The sequence below is a fragment of the Salvia miltiorrhiza genome, chromosome 3 (genome assembly GCF_028751815.1).
Source record: "Salvia miltiorrhiza cultivar Shanhuang (shh) chromosome 3, IMPLAD_Smil_shh, whole genome shotgun sequence".
Classification (NCBI taxonomy): Eukaryota; Viridiplantae; Streptophyta; class Magnoliopsida; order Lamiales; family Lamiaceae; genus Salvia; species Salvia miltiorrhiza.
The window spans coordinates 44435177-44458254 of NC_080389.1; the positions used below are offsets into that span (position 1 = coordinate 44435177).

A 23078-nucleotide genomic window follows, 5' to 3' on the forward strand; every position below is an offset into this window, starting at 1 on the left:
GATAACTAGTTTTTTCTTGAGAAATGGGAAAACATAAACGGCAGACGTGAATAATGACGAATCCCTTAGGTCTGCATTGAATTGTATTCAAGATATAATCTTCAATAATATCTTTAAAATATAGAAAGATTACTACTGGACGAAATTAGTTATAATTAAATATGCAAAGACTAATCTAACCTTACTTCACAAAAAAAACGGCAGATGTGGAGATTGATTCTATCCGTTAGATCATAATAATTCAATGGATATATATGATTGATTCTCACTTCTCACCATATATGTCCTTCTCAATTGAACCATTGCCTATATATATATATATATATATATATATATATATATAGAGTGGGCTATATATATATATATATATATATATATATATATATATATATAGAGTGGGGCTATATATATATATATAGAGTGGGGCTATATATATATATATATATATATATATAGCCTATATATATATATATATATATATATATATATATATATATATATATATATAGAGTGGGGCTATAATAAAAACACATCTTTTTGTAAAAACTAAAAACGGCTGAATTCTATGTAGAACACGTATGAATTAGCTGTGTAACTGTATGAATTGCGAAAGGTCCTGAGTTCGACTGAATTCTATGTAGAACACGTATGAATTTCGCAATTCATACAGTTACACAGCTAATTCATACGTGTTCTACATAGAATTCATACATTTTAGCCGTTTTTAGTTTTTACAAAAAGATGTATTTTCACCCTAGCCCAACCCTATATATATATATATATATATATATATATATATAGGGGAGTGATCCATAAAGAATACCCCTAAATAAAGAATAGAGAATAATCATAATCCTTAAGATCTACCTAATCTAACGGTAGATAAAATTTCAAAAAAATATTTAAAAAAAACAAATAAACAAACAAAACGCGTCCAATAAAATGTTTGAACAACTAAGTAGGCGGAAGGTTTTTTTGGGGAATTTACACAAATAGTAAATTGGAAAGTTCCGATTTTCACTCTCCCATATTCTCGTTTTAATTATTAATTAATGTCATTGTTTACCCGACTAATTGACTAAATGTGGTGGACCAATTTTCCTAAAAAAAAAAAAAATTACCCTAATTTTTTATTTGTGCGCCGCCACTGCTACTGCCAGTTTCTGAGCCGCCGCTGCACTGCTTCTTCCTTGCTGTTGTTCTCCAGCCATTGATACTTCTACCTAGGGTTTGATTTTCACAACCTTTCTACCACATGTCTAACTCTAAATCTGCTGCCCTAGGAACCACCATTAAATTTGCTTTGGTCTCGTGCGTTTTTGCTGTTTCTCGGATCTCAGAAGAAAAAAACACATGTTTTGAATGATCCTGTTGCGTCTACGGATCCCAAGTATGATGCTTGGAGTGCATTGTGCTGTTATGACATGGTTGTTGAATAGTCTGGACGACTCCGTCAGTAAGAATATCATGTTCCTTGACACTGCTAAGGTCATGTAAGATACGTTAAAACAGATGTATTCCAATGAAAAGAATGTTTCTCGTGTGTTCGAGTTGTATGAGAAGCTTTTCTCTCATACTCAGTCCGGCTAATCTATTAATGAGTACTTTTCCACCCTCAAAGGACTCGCTGATGAAATTCTTGTTTATCACCCACTCTCTTGTAGTGCGACGCAGCGGGCGACTCAGTGGGAAGAATTCATGGTTGCCAAATTCCTATCTGGTTTGGAAGCTGATCTTCGACCCGTTCGTGACAGTTTGTTGTCTAGTGATAATGTTCCTACGTTATCTAATGCCTTATCTCGTGTGCTTCATGTTGCAACTGGTCGTGCTGATGATGGTTCTTCTCATACTTCTGCTATGGCTGCTCGCGGTCAAAATTTTCAGTTTGCTGGTTATTTTCCCCCATCTGCCACGGCTGCTCCTAGTCAAACTTTTAATGGTGGACGTGGCCGTGGACGTGGACGGGGTGGCAGTGGTCGTGGATGAGGTCGCAGGCCTAATGATCGCAGTTGTGAACATTGCCATCGTACGAACCATACTTTTGAGAACTAACCATACTTCTGAGAACTGCTGGAAAACTTTTGGCAAACCTGATTGGGCTAATACAGTCTTTTCTGAGCCAAATTATTCCTCCTATGATGACATGGTTTCGGTTCCACGCGCTCAATATGACAATCTGATCCAGTCCATCAATTCTTCATCTACTGCTACCTCTACTACTGTTGCACAATCTACTACTGTTGCCTCTCCTATGGTTGCTTCTACCATTGCAGGTGCGTTTGCATTGTCTCATGGTAAGTCTTGGTTGTTAGATTCTGGTGCCTCTGTCCATATTACCGGTACATAATCTCTTTTAACATCTTTTTCTACTTCTTCTTTACCTCATGTCCGTGTTGCCGATGGCACCTATTCTCCGGTAACGGGAACTGGTGCTGCTCGACCCACTCCTCAACTCACTCTTGAAAATGTCATGTTCGCCTCTAAATTTCCTGTTAGCTTATTATCTATTAGTCAGCTAACCAAATCTCACAATTGTTCTGCCACTTTTTATCCTACCTATTGTATCTTTCAGGACCTGCAGACGAAGAGGACGATTGGTGGAGGACATGAACATGATGATGTATACTACTTGGCTACTGTTACTCCAGCATCTTCGCGTGCTCTTTCAGCCACTGTGTCTCCATATCAGTGGCATTGTCGTCTTGGTCACCCGTCTTCTGCTAGTCTTCGGAGTTTAGTTTCTTTTGAGTCTGTTGATTTTCAATGTGAGTCTTGTGAGTTGGGCAAGCACCATCGCACATTCTTTCCTTCTCGAGTCAATAACCGTAGTTCTTTTGCTTGAACTCGTTCATTGTGATGTATGGGGTCCGAGTCGGGTTGAGTCTAGAGGGGGCTTCAGGTATTTCCTAGTCTTGGTTGACGATTATTCGCGCATGACATGGTTGTATTTGCTCAAACAGAGAACAGAGGTCCCTGCTGTACTAAACTCTTTTTATCATGAAGTAAAAACACAATATTCTATTGATTTGCGTGTTCTTCGCACTGATAATGCTCTTGAGTTTACACAAAAGTCTATTACATCTTTTTGTAATTCTCATAGCATAATTAATCAAACTTCATGCACTCATACTTCCCAACAAAATGGAGTTGCTGAACGCAAACACCGTCATATTTTAGATGTTGCTCGTACCCTAATGTCTCATATGCATGTTCCTAAATGGTTATGGGGTGATGCCGTTCTTACTGCATGTTTTCTTATTAATAGAATGTCGTCCACTGTGCTACATGGGAATATTCATTTTTTGTGTCTTCATCCTGATAAACCCCTTTACCCTATTTCTCCTCGCATATTTGGGTGTGTCTGTTTTGTTCATAATCTTACTCCTGGGTTGGATAAGTTGTCCCCACGGTCTATTAAGTGTGTTTTTCTAGGTTATTCTCGAACACAAAAGGGATACCGCTATCTTGACCCTCTTACCAAGCGTCATTATGTTTGTGCTGATGTTACTTTCTTTGAGTCTCAACCTTATTTCTCTCATCCTAGTGCTCAGTCTCCTAATATGTTACTCTCTACTCTTTTGCCTGTCCCGACGTCGGTGTCTTCCAGTCCTACCAAATCCAAACCCATACAGGTCTATACCCGTCGTCCCAGGCCTACAACCGTCCCAGAACCTGTCCTCGAACCAGCACCATGTCCACCACCGACGTCGTCTTCTCCTGTAGCTTCTGAAGATCCTCCACCTACCGACACTGATGCTTTACCTATCGCCCTACGCAAAGGTAAACGTACTTGCACCACTAAACACCCCATGTCTAATTTTATTTCTTTCGCTCGTTTGAGTCTTCCTTTTCGTGCCTTCGCTCTTTCCCTTTTGTCTACAGATATTCCCACTTCTTACTTAGAGGCACTTAAACATCCTCTTTGGCGGGCTGCTATGGATGAGGAGATGCGTGCCCTTTTATCTCGTGGCACTAGGGTTCTTATATTTGCCCCTTCTTTAGCGGTTATTGTCGCTTGTCGTTGAGTGTTCACTATCAAGTTTCTTGCTGATGGTACTATTGATCGGTACAAAGCACGTCTTGTCGCAAAAGGGTATACACAGACTTATGGTATTGACTACTTTTAGACGTTCACTCCAACTGCTCGTTTGAATTCTATTCGTATCTTGTTTTCCTTGGCTGTCAATCTTTCTTGGCCTATGTATCAGCTTGATGTGAAGAATGCCTTTCTCTATGGTGATTTATCTCCGACTGTTTATATGGAGCAACCTCCGGGGTATGTTGCTCAGGGGGGGACACTACTAAGGTTTGTTGTCTTAAGAAGGCCATTTATGGCCTTAAACAAAGTCCAAAGGCATGGTTTGACAAGTTCAGCAATGTTCTTGGCAATATTGGGTTTAAGCAATGCAAGTCTGACCACTCTGTCTTTGTCCGACATCAATCGTCTGGAATTGTTATTCTTGTTGTATATGTTGATGACATCCTCATATCTGGCAGTGACATACATAGGATCGATGACACAAAGAAATACTTGTAAGAACAATTTGTTATTAAGGATATGGGACGTCCTAAGTATTTATTAGGAATTGAAATTGCTCACAGTAAGTATGGGGTTTCTCTATCTCAGCAGAAGTATGCTACAGACCTACTTAAAGAAACTAGGTTACTTGGAACAAAGCCAATTGATACCCTTATGGATGTTGACCCGAATGTCTGGGATGAAAGTGAAAACTTTTTGGAGGACAAAGCTAGTACAGACGACTTGTGGGAAAACTTATATACTTGACAGTAACACGGCATGACATTTCCTTTGTTGTTGGTCTGGTTAGCCGTTTCTTGGACAACCCTAAACAAGTTCATTGGGATGCTGCTATCCGAATTCTTCGCTATATCAAAAAATTTCCGGGGAAAGGATTGTTTTTCAAGAAGAGTGGTCATTTGAAGATCGAAGGGTATTCTGATGCTGACTATGCTGGTTCTAAGACTGACCGAAAGTCTACTTCTGGATACTGCACTTATTTGGGTGGAAACTTGGTAACCTGGAGGAGTAATAAACAGCAAACTGTTGCTCGATCTTCAGTCGAGGCTGAGTACAGAGCTATGGCTCACACTGCTACTGAGATGATTGGAGTTAAGAATCTGCTTGGAGAATTGGGGTTCATTTTCAATGAACCTTTACCTATGCATTGTGATAACCAAGCAACTGTCTACATTGCAAACAATCCAGTGTTTCATGAACGACTAAACATATTGAAGTTGATTGTCATTTCATTCGTGAGTGTGTATTGAATAAGACTATTGCTACACCATTTACTTCTTCGTCCAACCAGGTGGCTGATATCTTCACTAAACCATTGGGCGAGAAGCGTTTCTCTGAGCTTTGCACCAAGTTGGATATGATTGATATATATGCTCTAGCTTGAGGGGGAGTGTTATAGAATGTTTGTGTAGATATATTTCATTTTTTAGTTTTGTAGCCCTAACCCTAGTTATCTCTCTATATATATGTAGGAGTTCTTATATTTTAAGATACACTAAATAATATGCTACTACATTTTCTCTCCAAACTATGTTCTATCATTCTTCTTTACAGTAATCACCAAAAGGAAGGGTCTCTGCAGAGAAATGACGATCCTGAGATCTCTGCATTTAATACAGTTGTACTTCTGGAGTGCGTGACTTCCTTTAAACTTTAGAGGTTCAGTCCGAGGAAGAATGTTTAACTGATACTTGACTTTAGTATCAGTCCGCTGAATCCACGTGGCGCGCATTAAGTAATTAGTCGAAACTGATTCTTCGACTGATAAGTCAAATATCAGTATTTGACTTTTCCAGCAGTCAATGTCTTCAGTCATCAGTCTTCAGTACTTCGTTCTTCAGTCTTCAGAACAACATCTACACTAGAGAAAGAACTCAAACAGACGAGTTCGAACAATTCTAGTCTATTACAAATAAGTCTATTGATTTTGGTATCATCAAAATAAGGATTATGATATTTCATTAAGTTCCAACAAGAGAAATTATATATCAATATTCACCATTTATTTGTACAGATAGCAAGGAGAACATATTTCATATCATGTTATACAATTTCTCAATCTCTATGCTTTGTATGATCAAAAGACACAACAATTGGAAATTTATGAATGAAATAAGAAGTTAAAATATATAATTGCTACTAATGATTCTTCTATTTGATGAAGGCAACATATAAGAGTATTGCGAAGATAAGATAGCAAAAGTTTGTACATTGTGAAGGCAACACATAAGAGTATTGTAAAGATAAGATAGCAAAAGTCTGTACATTGCAAACCATTCACTAGTGCCTTGCTTGGAACTTAAGAACATATAAACGCCACCCCAACCAACATAAATTATGGTTATTTAGTGTTAAGAATTTGAGGAATTCACAAATATTTAGTGCTAAGAATTTGAGGAATTCACAAATGTTCATTCATTGAAGTAAGGAGTTCAAAGTGTAGAAGCTTTTCGATTGGGTATGATATTGGGTCGTATTTAATTTTTTTTTTCATTTACACTATCACTATGGTTCCCACCATAAATTAAAATTCCAGTTAGTAAAGTAATTTGTATCTCACTTCTACCAACTTTGCGGTGAAGGAGCAGTTTTTTCTCCCAAATTAAACTTCTTTTTTTTTTCTTTTATTATCTTTTATTATTTTTCTTTCTTTCTTTTCGAAAATTGTATAATTTGAGTAATGATAAAATATTCAATATGCATATCAAATTAAAGATCATGAAATTAGCTTTAATTTTATATATAATAGGTAAAAAAATAGATTTAAGATAATACAGATATTTAAATTTAAAGTTTCAAACTAAATTATTTATTTCTCTCTCATCTCTATATTTTACTTATTTTTCTTAAATGATCTATTTTCATTTGATAATAATAATAATAATAATAATAATAATAATAATAATAATAATAATAATAATAATAATAATAATAATAATAATAATAATAATATGTAATGCTAAATTTATCAAATAATTTTTAATTATTTAATAATTATAATTATCATCACTTTATATAAAATTAAAAATTTATTTTTGAAGTGGTCTCCTGTACACTCGGGTTGTACCCGACCCGAACCCTGACCCAGTTGGACTATCCTAACCCATTTTTTCTTGAAATGACACTAAAACTAACACGAAATGACACTAACACTAACACGATCTTGGAATGACACTAACACTATTTTGTTTTACAAATGACACTATTTCGAAAATAACACTAACGCTATTTTTTTTACAAATGACACTGTTTCGAAAATAACACTAACACTATATTGAAATGACACTAACACTAGGTGTAAAATGACACTAACACTACATATAAATGACACTAACACTATATCGAAATAACACTAACACTTGACATTCGGGTAGGATAGTCCAGTTGGGTCGGATTCGGGTCCGGTACGACCCGGGTGTACGCAAGTTTTTGTGTTTATTTTTTCAAATTTGAGTTTGTATTGAGTAATTGATGTTGATTATTATATTTTATTTTTAAAATATATTTAGCATTTGCTTATTTTTTATTCTCTTTAATATTAATATTTATTTATTTATTTAAACATGTTGTTTCATTTCGATACTCGCCGTGCATCGCACGGACAAACATACTAGTATATTATAATATGAAAGATAGCACAAAAACATAATAATGGTAGCACAAAAACAGTTATCGTTCATATTTATATTTCATTCTAATATATTACTATAACATGAAAGGTAGCACAAAAACATAATAATGGTAGCACAGTTCATATTTATATTTCATTCTAATATTTTATAGTATGAAAGGTAGCATAAAAACATAATAATGGTAGCACAAGTTTATATCTATATTTCATTCTAATATATTATAATATGAAAGGTAGCACAAAAACATAAAAAGCATCCACAGCGTGTCTCCATAAGCACCGGATCGACGTATGATTTGGGGCGCACCGCGCGCTAGAGTGCCGCGGTGGTGCGCTCCTTGTTGTTAGCTACGTCTCGGGGCGATGGGGGGAAAGGCTTGGGCGTGCGCTACATGCGCGCCTTTTATAAGAAAAAAAAATTAAAAGTTGCAGAAATGGGAAGAGAAATGAGGGAAAAGGAAGGGGGGGGGGGGGGGGAGTGGAGAAAAAGGAGAGGGTTGGGCCAGGGGTTTGGGTAGTTTTTCTATTTGATTTTGATTTTTTTTTAAATTTTTTAATTCTATATTTTTTTTAATCTTTAGTTTTTTACCTAATTTTTAATTATTGTAATATTTTAAATTTTAAAATCTTATATCTATTTTAATTATTGTAATGTTGAATTTTATTTTTAATGAAAATTTAGAATTTTAAAATAGAAGTGTAGAATTGGGGATTTTGTGGAAATGAGAATTTAAGCACCTCCATAATGGTGCATTGGAAAGCGGAGGTGCTTAGGTGGGGATCACCATTAATAATCTATAGGTGTGTTTGCTTTTTATCCCTCTAAATGAAGAAATAATATAATAAGGTATAAACTTATCACTTAAAGTGGGGACCACATTTGTTACATCTTATTTGATTTGAAAGATGATATATTTATCCACTTATTATAAGGTGGTATAAAATTATATCACCCTCTCTTAGGTATAAAATTATCCATTTCCGAAAAGTTAAGGGATTGTCCGAAAAATTATACAACCTGCCCGAATTTTTTTATACATCAAAGCAAACAAAGTATAAGACGGTATATGTAGCTTATCCCTCACTTATACCTCAAAGCAAACACACCATAACCTAAATATAATAAGAAAGGTAGCACAGAAACATAATAATGAGGGCTTCAAAATTATGAAGAATTTCATAAAATAACAATTGCAGAGAAATACTCTCTAAATGCAAAATTGTCATAGCACACTTATTAATAGAACTTTGGAAGAGTTTAGTGCATCTGTAAACTAATCATGCTTCAAAAGCAGAATGTATCCATAAACTAATTATGGATCAAAGCAGAATGTATAACTCAATTGCAGGTGTGAAACGTAATTCAGACTGACCAAAACTACACCTAACAAAAAGAATCAAAATGTAGTCAGGCTCAGGTAGAAGACTCGGCAGTTGTTGCTTTCGCTTTGGATTTTGGTTTCAGCTTCTTGGCATCCAAGGCAGCCAAGCCCGGGCCTAATCCAACCGGAGCCTGATCTTGCTGACCTGGCTTGGGTTCATGACCTTCTGAACCCAGCACTCCATTTGAGGTTTGGTTGTCGGATTCTTTCTTCCCTCCATCGGAGGCCTCATTTACAGCAACATCCGTTGGTAGTGGCTCCCCTGAGTTTATGATGTTAGAGGTCGGCGGTGAAGCCTGTGCAGGACCACCATGCCTGCGTACCAAAAGGGCCTTTGCTGCTGCTCTTTTCCTCGCTCTTTCATCCAAACCTCTTGCAGCACCAACCACAGCACCATTTAACGATTTCTTCCCCACATGACTAGTACTACTAGAACTCCCAGCTACTGCAGCTGCTTGAAATGCTTGTAGCAGGTCTGGGTGGGCCTGTCATTCATATAAAGTATCAACTGTGTTACTGAAAATTGACTATACACCAAAATAAGCACACTCGCTAAATTTTCTACAAAATGTTTATTTTGCACAACTCAACACATGTTTGTATTAGCAACGAAGGTCGCAGCAAATCATAAATATACCAAATGCAGAGTATTTACAGGATCACACTAGAAGTTCCATTTATGTGCGAGAATTGACTCTCTCCGACTTGAACTTGAAGAGAGCACTAGGTTTAATTGCAAGAAAAAATTGAAAGCAAGATCAGGCACCGGTTAGATTCACAATAAAGAATTTTTATATCACCCTGGGAGGTTGGAAGTAGGTTTTCTCTTGACAAAATGACAATGCACACTTGTTTCTTAACCCTTGTGGAAAGTAAAGCAAATGAATACTGAGATATACAAAAGGCATTAAAAAACAGGAGAATGGATTTAGTGAATACCTTAATTATATCAATAGCCTTCTGAGCAGAAGATGGATTCAAAGCCTGTCCTTTTTGCTTTTGTGCATTCAACTGTAATACAAACGATATTTTATGCTCTCTTGGAAGGTAAGAATATCCATTTGACTAATAAATAAAAACAAGTAAAAGCAAACAACTTCCTGAATAAACTTGAATAGAGCATTACTTGCAGTTCACGCATCTTGAAAGTTTTCATCCAGTTCTGAGAATCCTTTGTCCTAGAGTCGTCCTCACCAAGTTGTTTGAGAAGAATATCATATGTTTTTGTTTCGTGCTGCCAAATCAAAGATCAAATAACATTAAGGGATGTTACACTTCCACACACCATAAGTTCACATAGATATCAATATTCAGCAATCGGCATATACCTGGTGAGATAGCTTAAAGGCTCCCATACAGTTGAAAGCAATTGCCAAAGCATGGTAACACACTGCAGTCTGAATATGTTCCTCTCCTAACAGTCTCTCATTCTTTTTCAATGCTTCTTGCAAGTATCTAAGGGCCGTATCCATCTTCCCAATATCTTGGTACATCATCGCGACATTTATGAAAGTGGCAGCGACATCAGGGTGATCTGGACCAGATGACAAACTTAAAAGAAGCAATGCCCGTGACATATGACGCAATGCAAGCTCTGTTTGGTTAAGACCATGGTAGAAGAGAGCCATGTTTCCGTAACTGCAGTAAACACTTATGCTTTAGCATAAGATCACCCCAATACTAAAGAAACTTCCAGAGATGCAATTACAGCAATATAGTCAAAAGAAACGCATGAAGTGTGGAACAATTTTTCTTCTGTCACTCTTCATCATAGTGTAAATTAATATACGACATTATTATGAATGAAATCGAGACTAGATATTAGTTACCAACAATAGAATTAGAGCACAAAAAAATATGAAAGAAACAGGGGAATGATATGTGCCTGTGAGCAGTATCAGGGTGGTCCAATCCAAGGCAGCGTTCATTTATTATAAGTTCCTTGTGCTGTTGCATTATTGCTCCAGCCATGTCTCCAGCGTGATACAAGACCATGGCCAAGTACCTAAAAACAAAGGTGTGCAGTAGATTAATTAACTTATAAAGTGAAAAATCTGATGCCTTGAAGTCAGTTAACATATACTCTCTCCCCCAGTACCATGTTGAACACTCAGGACAGGTAAAGCATTCTCAGGACAGGTAAAGCATTAATCATGAAATCAACATAAGCAAAGTTTTAAGGTAAGTACCTGCAACAATTTGCAACCTCTCGATGCATAGGACCAGTAACCTGCAATTTTTTATCTGAAATTGGTCATCCATTCTAAGGAAAAACACGGAGAGATCATAGAAAGACTATGATAATATATATCACACCTGCTGAAGAATTGTGAAAGCTTCGGAAAATAGCACATATGCCTCGCTAAGCATTCCCTGAGAAAGCAATGAGATATCATTATATTCTATTATCAAAATATAGTGAACAATAGTTCCTAATCAAAACTTGGATAACAAAATTTACAATATTCAGAGACTAAGTTGCATGTAATATTTTGCTGGTCCTCACAGATAAACATCCTTAATAGTATTTCAAGCAGTTACACCAAATGAAAACATTGTACTAGCATACTTCCCAATCTATAATAAGCCAATCAATTTGAATTTGAGATTACTATTTCAAAAGGATTACTATCCCGAGCAGCAAAGATGAAAGCATCTATGATCGCAGATGCATAAAATTCAATTGTCTTTAAAAGAAATCTTAGTAGCATACCTCCGCTAGTTGAAGTTTGCCAGTTTCAACTAGATCTTTGGCTTCTGAACAGATTGGAATAGAATGTTTTACCACCGGTTGCACATTCAGTATATCTGAAACTTGGAAAGGTGTGGCAGAACTGAAATCATACTTGCGAGCAGCAATGGTCATTCCAACCTGATCACAGAAATGACCTACTGTTAAAATGAACTTAATCACCAAAACACACAAGGAAACCAGCAAAAATTCTTTTACAAATTAAATCCTAAATTCTGGCATTAAGAGAGAACATGTAAATAGCAACTCAACAGAAAGGGATACAAAATGAGAAGATCAAATTCCACCCAACAAATACAGTAGCCTGTTTATCCTGAGTGCTTCCTCATCTAAGACAGAATAGTAAGAAAAGGCAAAGAACCCTCTAAATAGTCAATCATTTAGACACCCACAATAACTATAGTGATTTCTAAAAACCAACAAATTAGGGTGCCTACTCATTTGTGCAATCATATACTCGGGAAACTAAGTTATCTTTTACAAAGGATGTCCAAGTTAATAGGTTCCTGGGATTACTCAAACAAAATATTACCTTTTGGCAAAGATTTCGTATTACTGAAATCTTCTTCACCTGGTTCCTAGCATCTTCCGACAACTCAAACTGCAGAAGATAAAGTACAGCAAAATAAAGACATATACTTACCAATTAAGAATATAAATGAAATCAAGTCAAATCACAAGAAACCTGGTACTTGAGTTTTGCAAATTCCTCAATGTCAGCCCACAAACTTTCCGAGGTAAAGCTCAAAAACAAGGACTGCTTCTTTTTCATATAGCCTCCACTTCTCGGCTTAGCTTGTACTTTGGAAGACTTTCCTGAAGCATGATGACCTGATTGACCCTGAAAAATATATACAGTATAAATGTCAACAGAATGAAATTTCAACACAATGAGAACGACATCCTCCTGCCTCAGTTCATCTGTTTACAAAGAACTTCCTCAATCCAATGCAAGGATGTTTTTTGTGTCTGTCACTTAAAACTAACAGGAAACTGTAAAATTGTACAAAACCAAAGCAAAAGGCCAAAGATGAAGAAAATATAGAATTCTCAAATCTGAGCTTGTCAAATAGCACATCACCAATGTAGAATAAAAAACAAGTCTTCAGCAATATATACAATATAAATCAGTAAATCACACTTTATACCTTTTTGTGGTTTTTGGTGTGTGTACTATTTGCAACACCTTTGGCAGACACGCCCTGAACTTTTCCAGCAAAACAGTTGAAAAAATGTGAAATTGCATGGCCAATATCATGATCTTCTGTGTCTCTTAATGCATCCTGCACACCAAAGTGGCAGGCAACTTAGTGCAATGCCCGAAAAGTACACTAAAAAGAATGGCATACTGTCTTGTATTCAAGTAGAAACACAAAGGAAAATAGCAAAACTGTAAGTAGCAGCTTCTACTGCAAGTTCTTGGAGAGCAGGCAGGATCTCCCAGAAACACCAATAGAATAAACAGCTTAGACTAGCAAGTACTATTGCAGCTTTAGCTCATAAACACGTCTTTAATTAACTCATCTCTCAAGAAATCCAATATTACAGCATCAGAAGACATAAAGGCAAAAACCGACCAGTGTGTGTAGTTTTCATAGTATCGCCAACAATTCCACCAACACCTAGCAATCTAGCATTGAAATATTTTTTAAGTATTTATCCGAAACTGCTTATTATATTATCGCCAACAGTTCCCCCAACAGCTAGTGTTCAAATATTTTTAAGTTTATTTTAAGTGATTGGATAATCAAAGAGTAACAGCCAAAATTAATATGCCATGACTAAAAAAACATAAGTGTCTGACAAATTGTTAGTCACCTTGATAACGTGCTTAGCAGATCGGACAACGATCTCATTGGAACAAAGATCCCACAAATGAGGCATATGTCTGGTCCCTTCAGCTATCTGTAGCACCAATTAAAACATAGGCTCACTGAGTAGTTAAAGATAACAAAAGTTTAATTATAGATAGCCTTTTGAGTTGGTGCGCAAAAATATGAGCTCCAGCTTCAGCTACAAAAATCAAGGGGATACAATATGAAAAAGGTATTATAATTCATTATAAGTTTGGTCATACCTGTCCAATATACCGAACATTAATACCATGTGCATGAAGTGCTTCGATCAAAGTTTGTCCATCCATAGGTGAAACTTCAAGAGTGCAAAGATCATGAATGAATTTAGGCAAGGCAACATCTTTTAGATATGAACTTGCTTTCCGCACATTTTCCTCATCTGCAGCTATCTCCTGGAATGGCAAAAATTTTAACAAAGTTCCAAATGTGCAGAGAGGCAAGCTTGATGGATCAAATAAGCTACCTCTGGATTCCCAGCTAGCTTGAATTCAGTAAAAACATTAGGATTGAACAGTATCTCCTTTGTTGCATCTTTTCCATTGGAGTGACAACCACATTCTTGAATATTCTGCTTTTCACCATCTACGGTATTCTGTGATAAACACAAGGTATATGTTACCAAAATGGGGTCAATTAAGCATAAATAAGCATGTAAACCAAGGAGCTGAGCAAGCTGAAAGTAACTGGTACCAAAGCAGGTGTGAGCTATCTTTCATGTTATGCAAAAGATTCTAAAATGTGAGTAGCAACAAGTGGTAGGCTCCACTAGTCCATGAAGAATAGATCAAATTAGTTTCATATCATTCAACATATATAGAGTTATGAACGATCTAAATCTCAATAAATAATGTAGAGGCTGTCCCTACTCAGTTTGTTTGAAGTGGCAAATAGCGGGGGCACTAGTCAACACAGTCTTAAGAAAAAGTGATACTTAAGGAAAAGTCAAATTAGTCTTAATTAAGAAATAACAAGTAACCTCCAATATATAAATTTATTACATTACTCAAGAAATATTAGCAGCACCAACTCTCTCCTTCACAATTTTCGGGCCTGATGTAATAAGGGTTGCTATGAACAGATCCACCTATATAGAACTTTAACCCACTTTTTGGGTAGGTGTATCAATAATTTCATGAAATCACAATTTTGTAAAATTTCCTTTTATTACAGTTTAAATTAAATCTATGCATACATGTAGTACAGTGAATAAAGGGTACATTAGTCAACTAAGTCAAGTAATAAATTAATACTAGCATAAGTTCATAAGGAGTAACTGTATGGAGAGCCAACATGGGACTAAATAAATTTTCACAGTAGAATCCCATCTTGTAAAATCTATGTTTCAGTCAGAATCTAAACGATATGTTTCACACCTGTAACTGTGCATCAGTTGTTGCTGATACTGCATTTTCCTCAGATTTCACAGATTCCTCAGCATTATCGGCACCCAAAGAATCAGAAGCAACAGGATTCTCTTCTTGTGATTCACACCCAGAGCTTGACTTATCACCTGCCTCAGCCTTTTCATGCATAAAGGAATAAAGAATAGTATGAGAATACAATATTATTCAAAACCAGTTTCGCATGATACTAGAGTGGAAAGCGGTGTCTTACATGGCAAAAGGCAGTTATAAGTTCAGGCCTCAAAATACAAAATCTGGAACCAGGTCCATTGTAGTTTGCATCACGAGGAGTGACCCTCATCAAATCCAGAAGATAGTGCCTGGTATAGTACAACATAAACAGTATGAAAATACAGCATAAAGGTTTAAGGCAAAATAGCTCAAAAGTTACATATGTACAGTCATAACCACTCCGAGAAACAGCTAAAAACAAGAACTAAAACGCAAACAAAAGTTGTTTATCCAGTTCTATAGGGAAGTGACACTTAACAAGGATCATAAAATTGAAGACTGGCGGAGCATGTTTTTCCTCTAACCAACTTATCTACTAATTCAAACACGAAAGATGCAGGATGATGTATTTAAAGAATGTCTGCCTGAGGAAACATCCATTACTAGACAGGAAAGGGTTTCTAGCAACATGATAAGCCAATAAAAAGAAGAAGATAATTCAACAAGACTAATGAGGGAATTTACTAAACAATCTGAACTCAGTGTTACCTGTCATCACTACCAACAATGCCCTTACACTCGACTGGAGCAGCTAGCTTGACAGCATTACCAGATCCATCTAGCACAGTGTGCTCCTTCAGATGAAGACGCTTAGAAGCTTCCAGTACCTGAAAGATATTCTCAATTTTCGGATCAAGCAATACTTAATGAACTTGTGAATTTGCCCAACATCTGTTGGTAATATAGGAGAATTGAGACCCTTAACAATGAAAAGGCCCCTGATAACAAGATAAAGACATCAAACTATCAACTCAAAATATTGGCATAAGTAGAAGCCAGTTGAATTTCCTTGGCTACTGATACAGAATTTCTCGTCCCTGAATAAGAGGAAAACACAGGAAAGCTAGGCCACCTAAATATTAGAAGCAAGGTAATGCTTTGAACAAAAAGTTGAGGAAAATTACACATGCAAATAATAATGCGAATGGAATGTATATCAAAATTTAGAGGGTTGCGTATTTTTGGAGTATTCAGAAGCCATATATATAGAAGTTTCTGGAGAAGGAGATGAAATAAATTTTTGGCAATTTCTTGATAGACAATGTAAATAGTTTAGCTCATTTCTACCTTGGTATGAAAATCTTCACTCCAACAAATTTTCTTGCCATTGTCAACAGAACCATATAGAAGGGAGTCTGATTTATCACCTTGGAGGATTCCAGGCAAAACACTCTGGCAAGAAGAGCGAAATTGTATGCAATTAGTAAAAATCATAGTTAGCTGACATTACTGACACAGAAGAACGTAGCAGCTGATCCTTCCAAAGGGCCAGCTAATCTGTTTAACATATAAGATGTATACGGAAGAAACATGAAGACACTTGCTACAATAAATCTGCCAGTAGAAATCTTTAATACACTAAATAAATGAAGATCTAAATTTCAATCCATCATCTTAGCATAAACTTTACTCTGGTCAACTTCATCACATCCTAAATGAAAAGAATCCATGCATTTTTTGTAGGTCTTAGCGCCGCACCTGTGCTACCACCCTATGACCTCTGTAATCAATAATGGCCATAGCAAGATTGTATAATCCAGGAACATCAGCTTCCTGGAAGGCCTTTGTGCCTTTTAAGTCATTATTAGCACTTGCATATGTGGCTTGCTCACTTTCAGCCAACTGAGTCTCTGCAGGCACATCAGGAGACAGTGCCTCAGTGCCATTTATGGATCCTGCATGTGGAACAGAAGAACCACCCAAAGCTGATTGTGGCAGAACTTCCTCGTTTTTATCAGAAGAATTCTGAGATGGTGCTGTGCTTTCAACTTTACGGAGCTCTTCTGATGCCCGCCTTTGGGCCAACTGCTCAAGGTCCGCATCAATAGCAAAACTGAAGAATATGTTATTATGGACGTACCTGAAAACCAATAACAAACAAACATTAGATCAACACGAACTATACAAGAAGTTATTACATAAAAGCAGAGGTAGAGAGATCAGAAAATAGAGCATGCAAACACAAGAAGAACAATGCATACAGTTCAAGTGACCCAACAAAAAGATCCCCATAAATACTTAAACTTGAATGATTCATTTGGTCATATTATCAAACAAAACAGTAGCAAATGTCATGATTATCCACGAAGCCCAGGGAACAAGAATCACATAACCAAAATAAATCAAGAACAGGAAGCCTGAATTCAAAATAGATAAAACAACAATTGGAAGGGCAATGAAATTGAAACATTGAAGAATTCAATATTTTTTGGATTACTGACATATGAAAGCATTCTGGATCTGTCGGATTAATTGGTGGAATGCATCTGCTAATCACTCCAATAGCCCCGCTAGTTGCAGCATCAACAAAATCAGAAGTAACTTTGTAAAGAGCTCTATCTCTCAAGATCCTGCAATATAAGCATAACAAGTAAGAAACTATATATGATAAGTTTACACAGAGGACACTCCGGCTGGCAAATGATGCATAAAGATATCAAAAGATAGACCTTTCCTGATGGGTAGCATGTGAGAACTCCCGGCAAGCCTGCAACTCTTCATTCCAATCTCTCTGCATGCCAATCAATTCACTTCCAAAAGAAAGCGTTAGAGAGTTTTCCGCTCTAGCAGCATCACGTTTGTGGTCTGAAATCACAAGGATCCATGAGGCGGTTATTAAATATACAAGAGAAATTATAAGGATGAAAGAAAAATAAAAAGAAAGAAGAAAGGAAACCGATCGTTTGTCAAGACATACAATAAATTTGAAGACTGGCAAGTGACAAATGTTAATTTCTGGTGATGACAGCTGAGTTGGTTAGGGAGATATTAATTGATTAAAAAAATTGGGGTAAATGTAGCACCTCACAAACTCAAACATATGATGACAACTAAAGACAAATAAAGAACAATCTCTGGGAAGAATATGAGCATTAAGTCCCGGTAAAGAGGTACAATTACAACAAAAGACAGAAATGCACACTATCTATAAAAATCACACTTTTAAAAAATCATGATATCTCATCTTCTAGTTATGAGCTAGAAGTTCTAGATTGTGGTAAGGTATCATTTGCACTAACCCGGAATAGGATACAGGCCAAGCCATGTATTTGGTGGCAACAGAGATTGAACATTTTCAAAGGGATGTGCCGAGGCCTTCCTCTCCAAAATCTCACGGAAAGCTTCAAAACAGAAGACAGCATGAGTGATATATAACAATATAACAATTAAGACGACTATGACATTTGTGAGCAAAAAATAATAACTAGTTGGGATACACATTCACGTGTTACCTTTTTTGAACTTGGGACTAATCTTTTGTAGAAGACCAACAAGGGTTGTTGCTTCTGAAGTAGCTTTGTTTGGCTTTGGATCAAGAATATTCTCTGTGCTGGAGTTAACATAGAAAGATTTTGTTGTTCCTGTAACACAATATTTATTTCCTTCCAGTGTTACCATATCCAAATAAATCAAGTCTCCAGAAAGCCTGGCATAATCAGATATAGAAAGTTAGAAAAGAACTTCAACCAACATATAATGCAATACAATCAAGATACAGAAAGAGAAGCAAAAAGGCCCTGCATGATTAAGAAAACCAGAGTCATAAATATATGGAAATCGTTTGGAGTTAGTACAACCTTCTGTAGCTTGGAGGTGGATTAAACGAAGAGAAAACAATACTTTCAACACATTTGATCTCTTTGGAAGGAGATGACAACAAACTAGTAAGTGAACTGGTAACATTCTCCATAAAACCCAAATTATCAAGTTCTGGCACTTCAGCTTTCACAGCATCTATATGTAGAAATAGGTGAAAGAAGTTACAAGTTTGCTCCAAAGCGGAAATCACATTTATATAAAATAGTAATACATTAAACACTTAAAGATTTAAGTAAATAAAAGTAAAGAGGTCATGTAAGAACAAATATCTTGAAACTAATAACGAACCTGCTTTATTATTAGCTGCATTTCGACCTGTTTCATGCTGTAGCGCAAGTGTTGTCGATAACGAAGAATGCAAGGTCAAAAGAGAAAGTAGTTCTCTCGTTCGATGAACATGAGCTCTGATGGATCGATCATCATATAATGCTACAGAGGGAAAACACATGTATTTCAAGAGTTAGTCCCTGTGACGAAGAAGAGAATAATTTATGGACATGACTGCATAATTTACCACCAAACAAGCAAAATTATAATAGAGATAAGTCAATCTCACCGGCACCATGTTTCCAAAAACGTAATTAGTTTTACTATTAGTTTATCTCATTAATTGAGTATCAGCTTGCAACAACTCAGTAGAGAGTATTAAACATACCAGCAATCATTTCCAAGAAGCAGCTCCCAGAAGTAATATCCGCAACCTCAGAGATCTCATTGTAATCTTCTAGATGGTGAACAGAACCTTCCTTTGTGTGTAGTAACAAGTCGTAGCAAGTCATAAAACATGTCTCTGGGGCATCGAGAAGAAATTGCCTTACATCCATTACAGAATCTCCGGGGCTTAACTGTAAAAGCCAAGTGATAGAATCGATGAAACAGATATTCCAATAAAGAACAAAGTAGCAATAGAATTTTCAGATCAGATGATCGAAAAGTAGGAAACTACAGATGATAGAATATTCCAGTGGTGCTGCATAGAAGGAAAAGCACATTTAAACCATATTCATATATCTTTTAGTTAGCAATTAACTCAGCTTACTTGCAGTTCAAGCTTTTCTCCTCCTTGTGTTTTTACAGGAACGGGATATAGATGAACCTCAGCTGCCATGGAAGGAAAAATAGTCATTTTGCAATGCTGACATCACGTGTAGATGCATGAAATGTTAGTCTATGTATATTCTTCATGTTTGTACTTATGCAATCTGCAGAATCTGAATTAGAACTGCTCAGAAACATTATCTATCTACATAAGAAATAATCAGGGAACAATCAATTCAAACAGACAGTTCTACCAAGGCAATTGCAGGTGACAAAAAATATAAAGAAGCTTCTTGAAGATGTCATGTTCATCATGACAAAAACTGCTAGCTTTTCTTTAGCAAGGTTATACTTCTTCAGTTAGACATCAGATGCTTACACCTTTTAAATCTGGTATCACTTACAGGAATATTCTATCTATCTACTAAATCAAACTGAGACTTCCAGGCTATAAAATTTCACTAGCAGTCAGCAAAGACTAACAGAAAAGAAGAAAGTCATTTTGGGATTTTACCCATTGGAAAGTCATTCAGCATCTACATTATTAACATTACAGTAAAGGTTACGTTGGCAAGACAATAATAATTTAAAACTAGAACAGACTGCTCCACATAACAGCCACTAAAGGTGTAAAGCAGTGTATAGTTAAAGGTTACATTGCCAAGACAAGAATAATTTAAAACTTAAACAGACTGCTCCACATAACAGCCACTAAAGGCGTAAACGCAGTGTATAGTTAAATCTGAACATAGATCATAAGCAGAGCCATGCTGGGACTTCCAATACTCAATCTTGACAATGATTGCATTGTCAATTCATGTATTTGTGCAACTGACTGACTGACCATCAAGAAATGCTTGGGTTAAATTCAGTTTCCAACTACTGAAAAGTACTTAAAGAACTAAATTTTTAAATAGATCACGGGTAGAAAGATTTTTTCTAATGGCATTACTGTTGAAGGTCAGAGAAAGATTTCTCTAAGATTCTTTTTTATGACATTACTGTTGAAAAGAAGAAACCAAAACTAGATAATACAACTACCGACTTAATAACCAGAATTAAGGTCAAACCTTGCTTTGCTTGATGCTGCTCTGATGCATTATCCTGTTCCTTCACCTCTGGCTTTGGTTCAATTGATTCAGTCAAGCTTTTATCTCCATTAGCCTCTGAAGCAGTGGAACTATCATTTAAGGGAGCATCAGAAGAGACATGCAGTTCTGATGAATTCGTAGTACTTTGCTGCGACACTTTACGATTCTTTCCCTTACTCGACTTTCCCGCCATCTTTGACCCCTACATCAGGAAATAAACACAAGTAATTAAATAAAGTAAACGCTAAGCTCACAGGTAACATCAGCTTATGAGATTCCCAAAAGACACAAACAAACAAAAAGGGCTTTTCTTCTACAGCCCAATATCATTTATTCATGGCCTTTCTCATCCATGCATACAGCACTAGACAAAGTCGATGCATTCTCACTTTACACAAAAGGGGCAGATATCACAGTCGAAGCATGAAGAAAATGATTAAGACGTTCGCGGCAACAGCAAATATGATCCACGAATGATAAAAACAAACCATTTCCAGAAAATTACAGAATCGAACAGATGAAATCCAAATAATAATACGGACAAAAAAGCCATAAGCCTGTGTAGCTTCAAGCTTAAAAGATAGCAAACCACAGGGCACAAAACAAAAATTTAATATGAACGAATAACGCATTAATAATTGCCATACGCATATAAAAAGATTTGCAGTTAGAAATCAGAGATGTCAATATTACCAATAGAAGAAGTTTACAGTTAGAAATCAGAGATGTGAAAAATCTATAGTGTATTTAATATTACCAGGGTGAATTTCAGCCCTCGACGCCAAAGGCCACGAAATAGTGAATGAGGGGTTTTGGGGTTTGGTGGCTGAGGTTTTGTGCAATTAGGGAGAGAAATGTAGAGTGACTGTGTGAGGGACGCAGAGACGGCGGATTCTTCTTCTTGAAACCCAATATATAGTAGTTTTCCCTTCTTTTTTTATTTTTTATAGTAATTGGCTTCTGCACTTATTAATAGTGTTTTATTTTAATGTATATAAGCAAAATAAGCAACTATGCAAGACATGTTCCAAATCATTAATAACCGATTTTATGTGTTTAAATATCTTTGTCAATTTTTTTTATTTATCATATATCTAATTAGATTCATATCTTTCAAGTTTGTTATGATATGAATCTCTTTCTTCTTATCTTATTCTTTCCTTTCAGTATCTTCTTTATAATAATAAAAAAGTAATATCTAGAATTGCTTCATTTTAAAATCCCTCAAATCTCATGCATTTGTAATCATTTTCCATATATAATCTTCATTATTTATTAATTAATTTAACTATTACATTCCATATAAAAATTCATTAATCTTAATAAATACATATGAAGAAGCTTTTGCTCTCCAAACTAAAAATCTACATTTAATTGGTGGAGTGATTAAGATTAATACAATTGAACAATTGAATTGCTTTGACAATTCAATTTGACCAAATTTCTTTAATCAAATACATAATTTAATTAATTTAATTTTTAAAAAATAAATTGGTGTGATTACGTAAATTATTTCTTCGATTTAATTTGGTTATAAAATAGTAATATATTTTGTATACATTTTTAAAATTAAAATTTAGATCCAACATTGATTTTTTTTTATGAAAATTATCAATTAAAATTACTAAATAAATTAATACAATTTGAATCTCATATCAACTTTCTTAAGCTTCACACGAGATGATTTTCATAACTTAGTTACGGTATTTCAAACTTTAAATGAGATGATACTCACAAGTCAATTTTGTTCTTTCAAATTTCAAACCAGATGGTGCTCAAAACTCAATTATGATATTGCAAGCTCTACACGAAATAATGCACAAAAGTTTGTCCAAATTTTTCAAGGTGCATACAAGATGATGTTTACAAGTTAGTTGTGATCTTACAAGTTCCAGATGATAATGATCTTTAAAGCGCCACACGAGATAATTCTTAAAACTTAGTTATGATCATTCAAAATTCAAATGAGATGGCACTCACAAGTCAAATTTGTTCTTTCAAATTTCAAACAAGATGATGCTCATAACTCAATCATAATATTTGAAGCTCCAAATG

General features: G+C 35.7%; 1 protein-coding gene across 1 annotated transcript; it reads right to left on the bottom strand.

The window, feature by feature from the left end:
- Positions 1 to 8821: 8821 nt before the first annotated feature.
- Positions 8822 to 21939, bottom strand: LOC131015964 (clustered mitochondria protein). The gene is made up of 29 exons (XM_057944481.1): positions 21781 to 21939; positions 21003 to 21225; positions 19934 to 19995; positions 19550 to 19739; positions 19183 to 19323; positions 18873 to 19029; positions 18528 to 18721; positions 18315 to 18416; positions 17745 to 17880; positions 17517 to 17645; positions 16774 to 17155; positions 16363 to 16467; positions 15784 to 15902; positions 15275 to 15383; positions 15034 to 15180; positions 14124 to 14252; positions 13882 to 14052; positions 13623 to 13709; positions 12953 to 13087; positions 12490 to 12645; positions 12337 to 12405; positions 11766 to 11924; positions 11369 to 11425; positions 11242 to 11282; positions 10938 to 11057; positions 10381 to 10690; positions 10179 to 10286; positions 9992 to 10063; positions 8822 to 9537 (listed from the first exon to the last, which is right to left on the bottom strand). The coding sequence occupies exons 2-29, from the start codon at positions 21214 to 21216 to the stop codon at positions 9085 to 9087; spliced, it is 4254 nt and encodes a 1417-aa protein (XP_057800464.1). The 5' UTR covers positions 21217 to 21225; positions 21781 to 21939; the 3' UTR covers positions 8822 to 9084.
- Between the last annotated feature and the right edge of the window lie 1139 nt (positions 21940 to 23078).

Coding starts and splice junctions, on each gene's coding strand:
- LOC131015964 (XM_057944481.1), bottom strand. CDS start 21,216: ATGGCGGGAAAGTCGAGTAAGGGAAAGAATCGTAAAGTGTCGCAGCAA. Junction 17,881..18,314: donor TGGCCTGTATCCTATTCCGG/GTTAGTGCAAAT, acceptor TTGTGATTTCAG/ACCACAAACGTGATGCTGCT. Junction 15,384..15,783: donor ATTGTTGGTAGTGATGACAG/GTAACACTGAGT, acceptor GTACTATACCAG/GCACTATCTTCTGGATTTGA.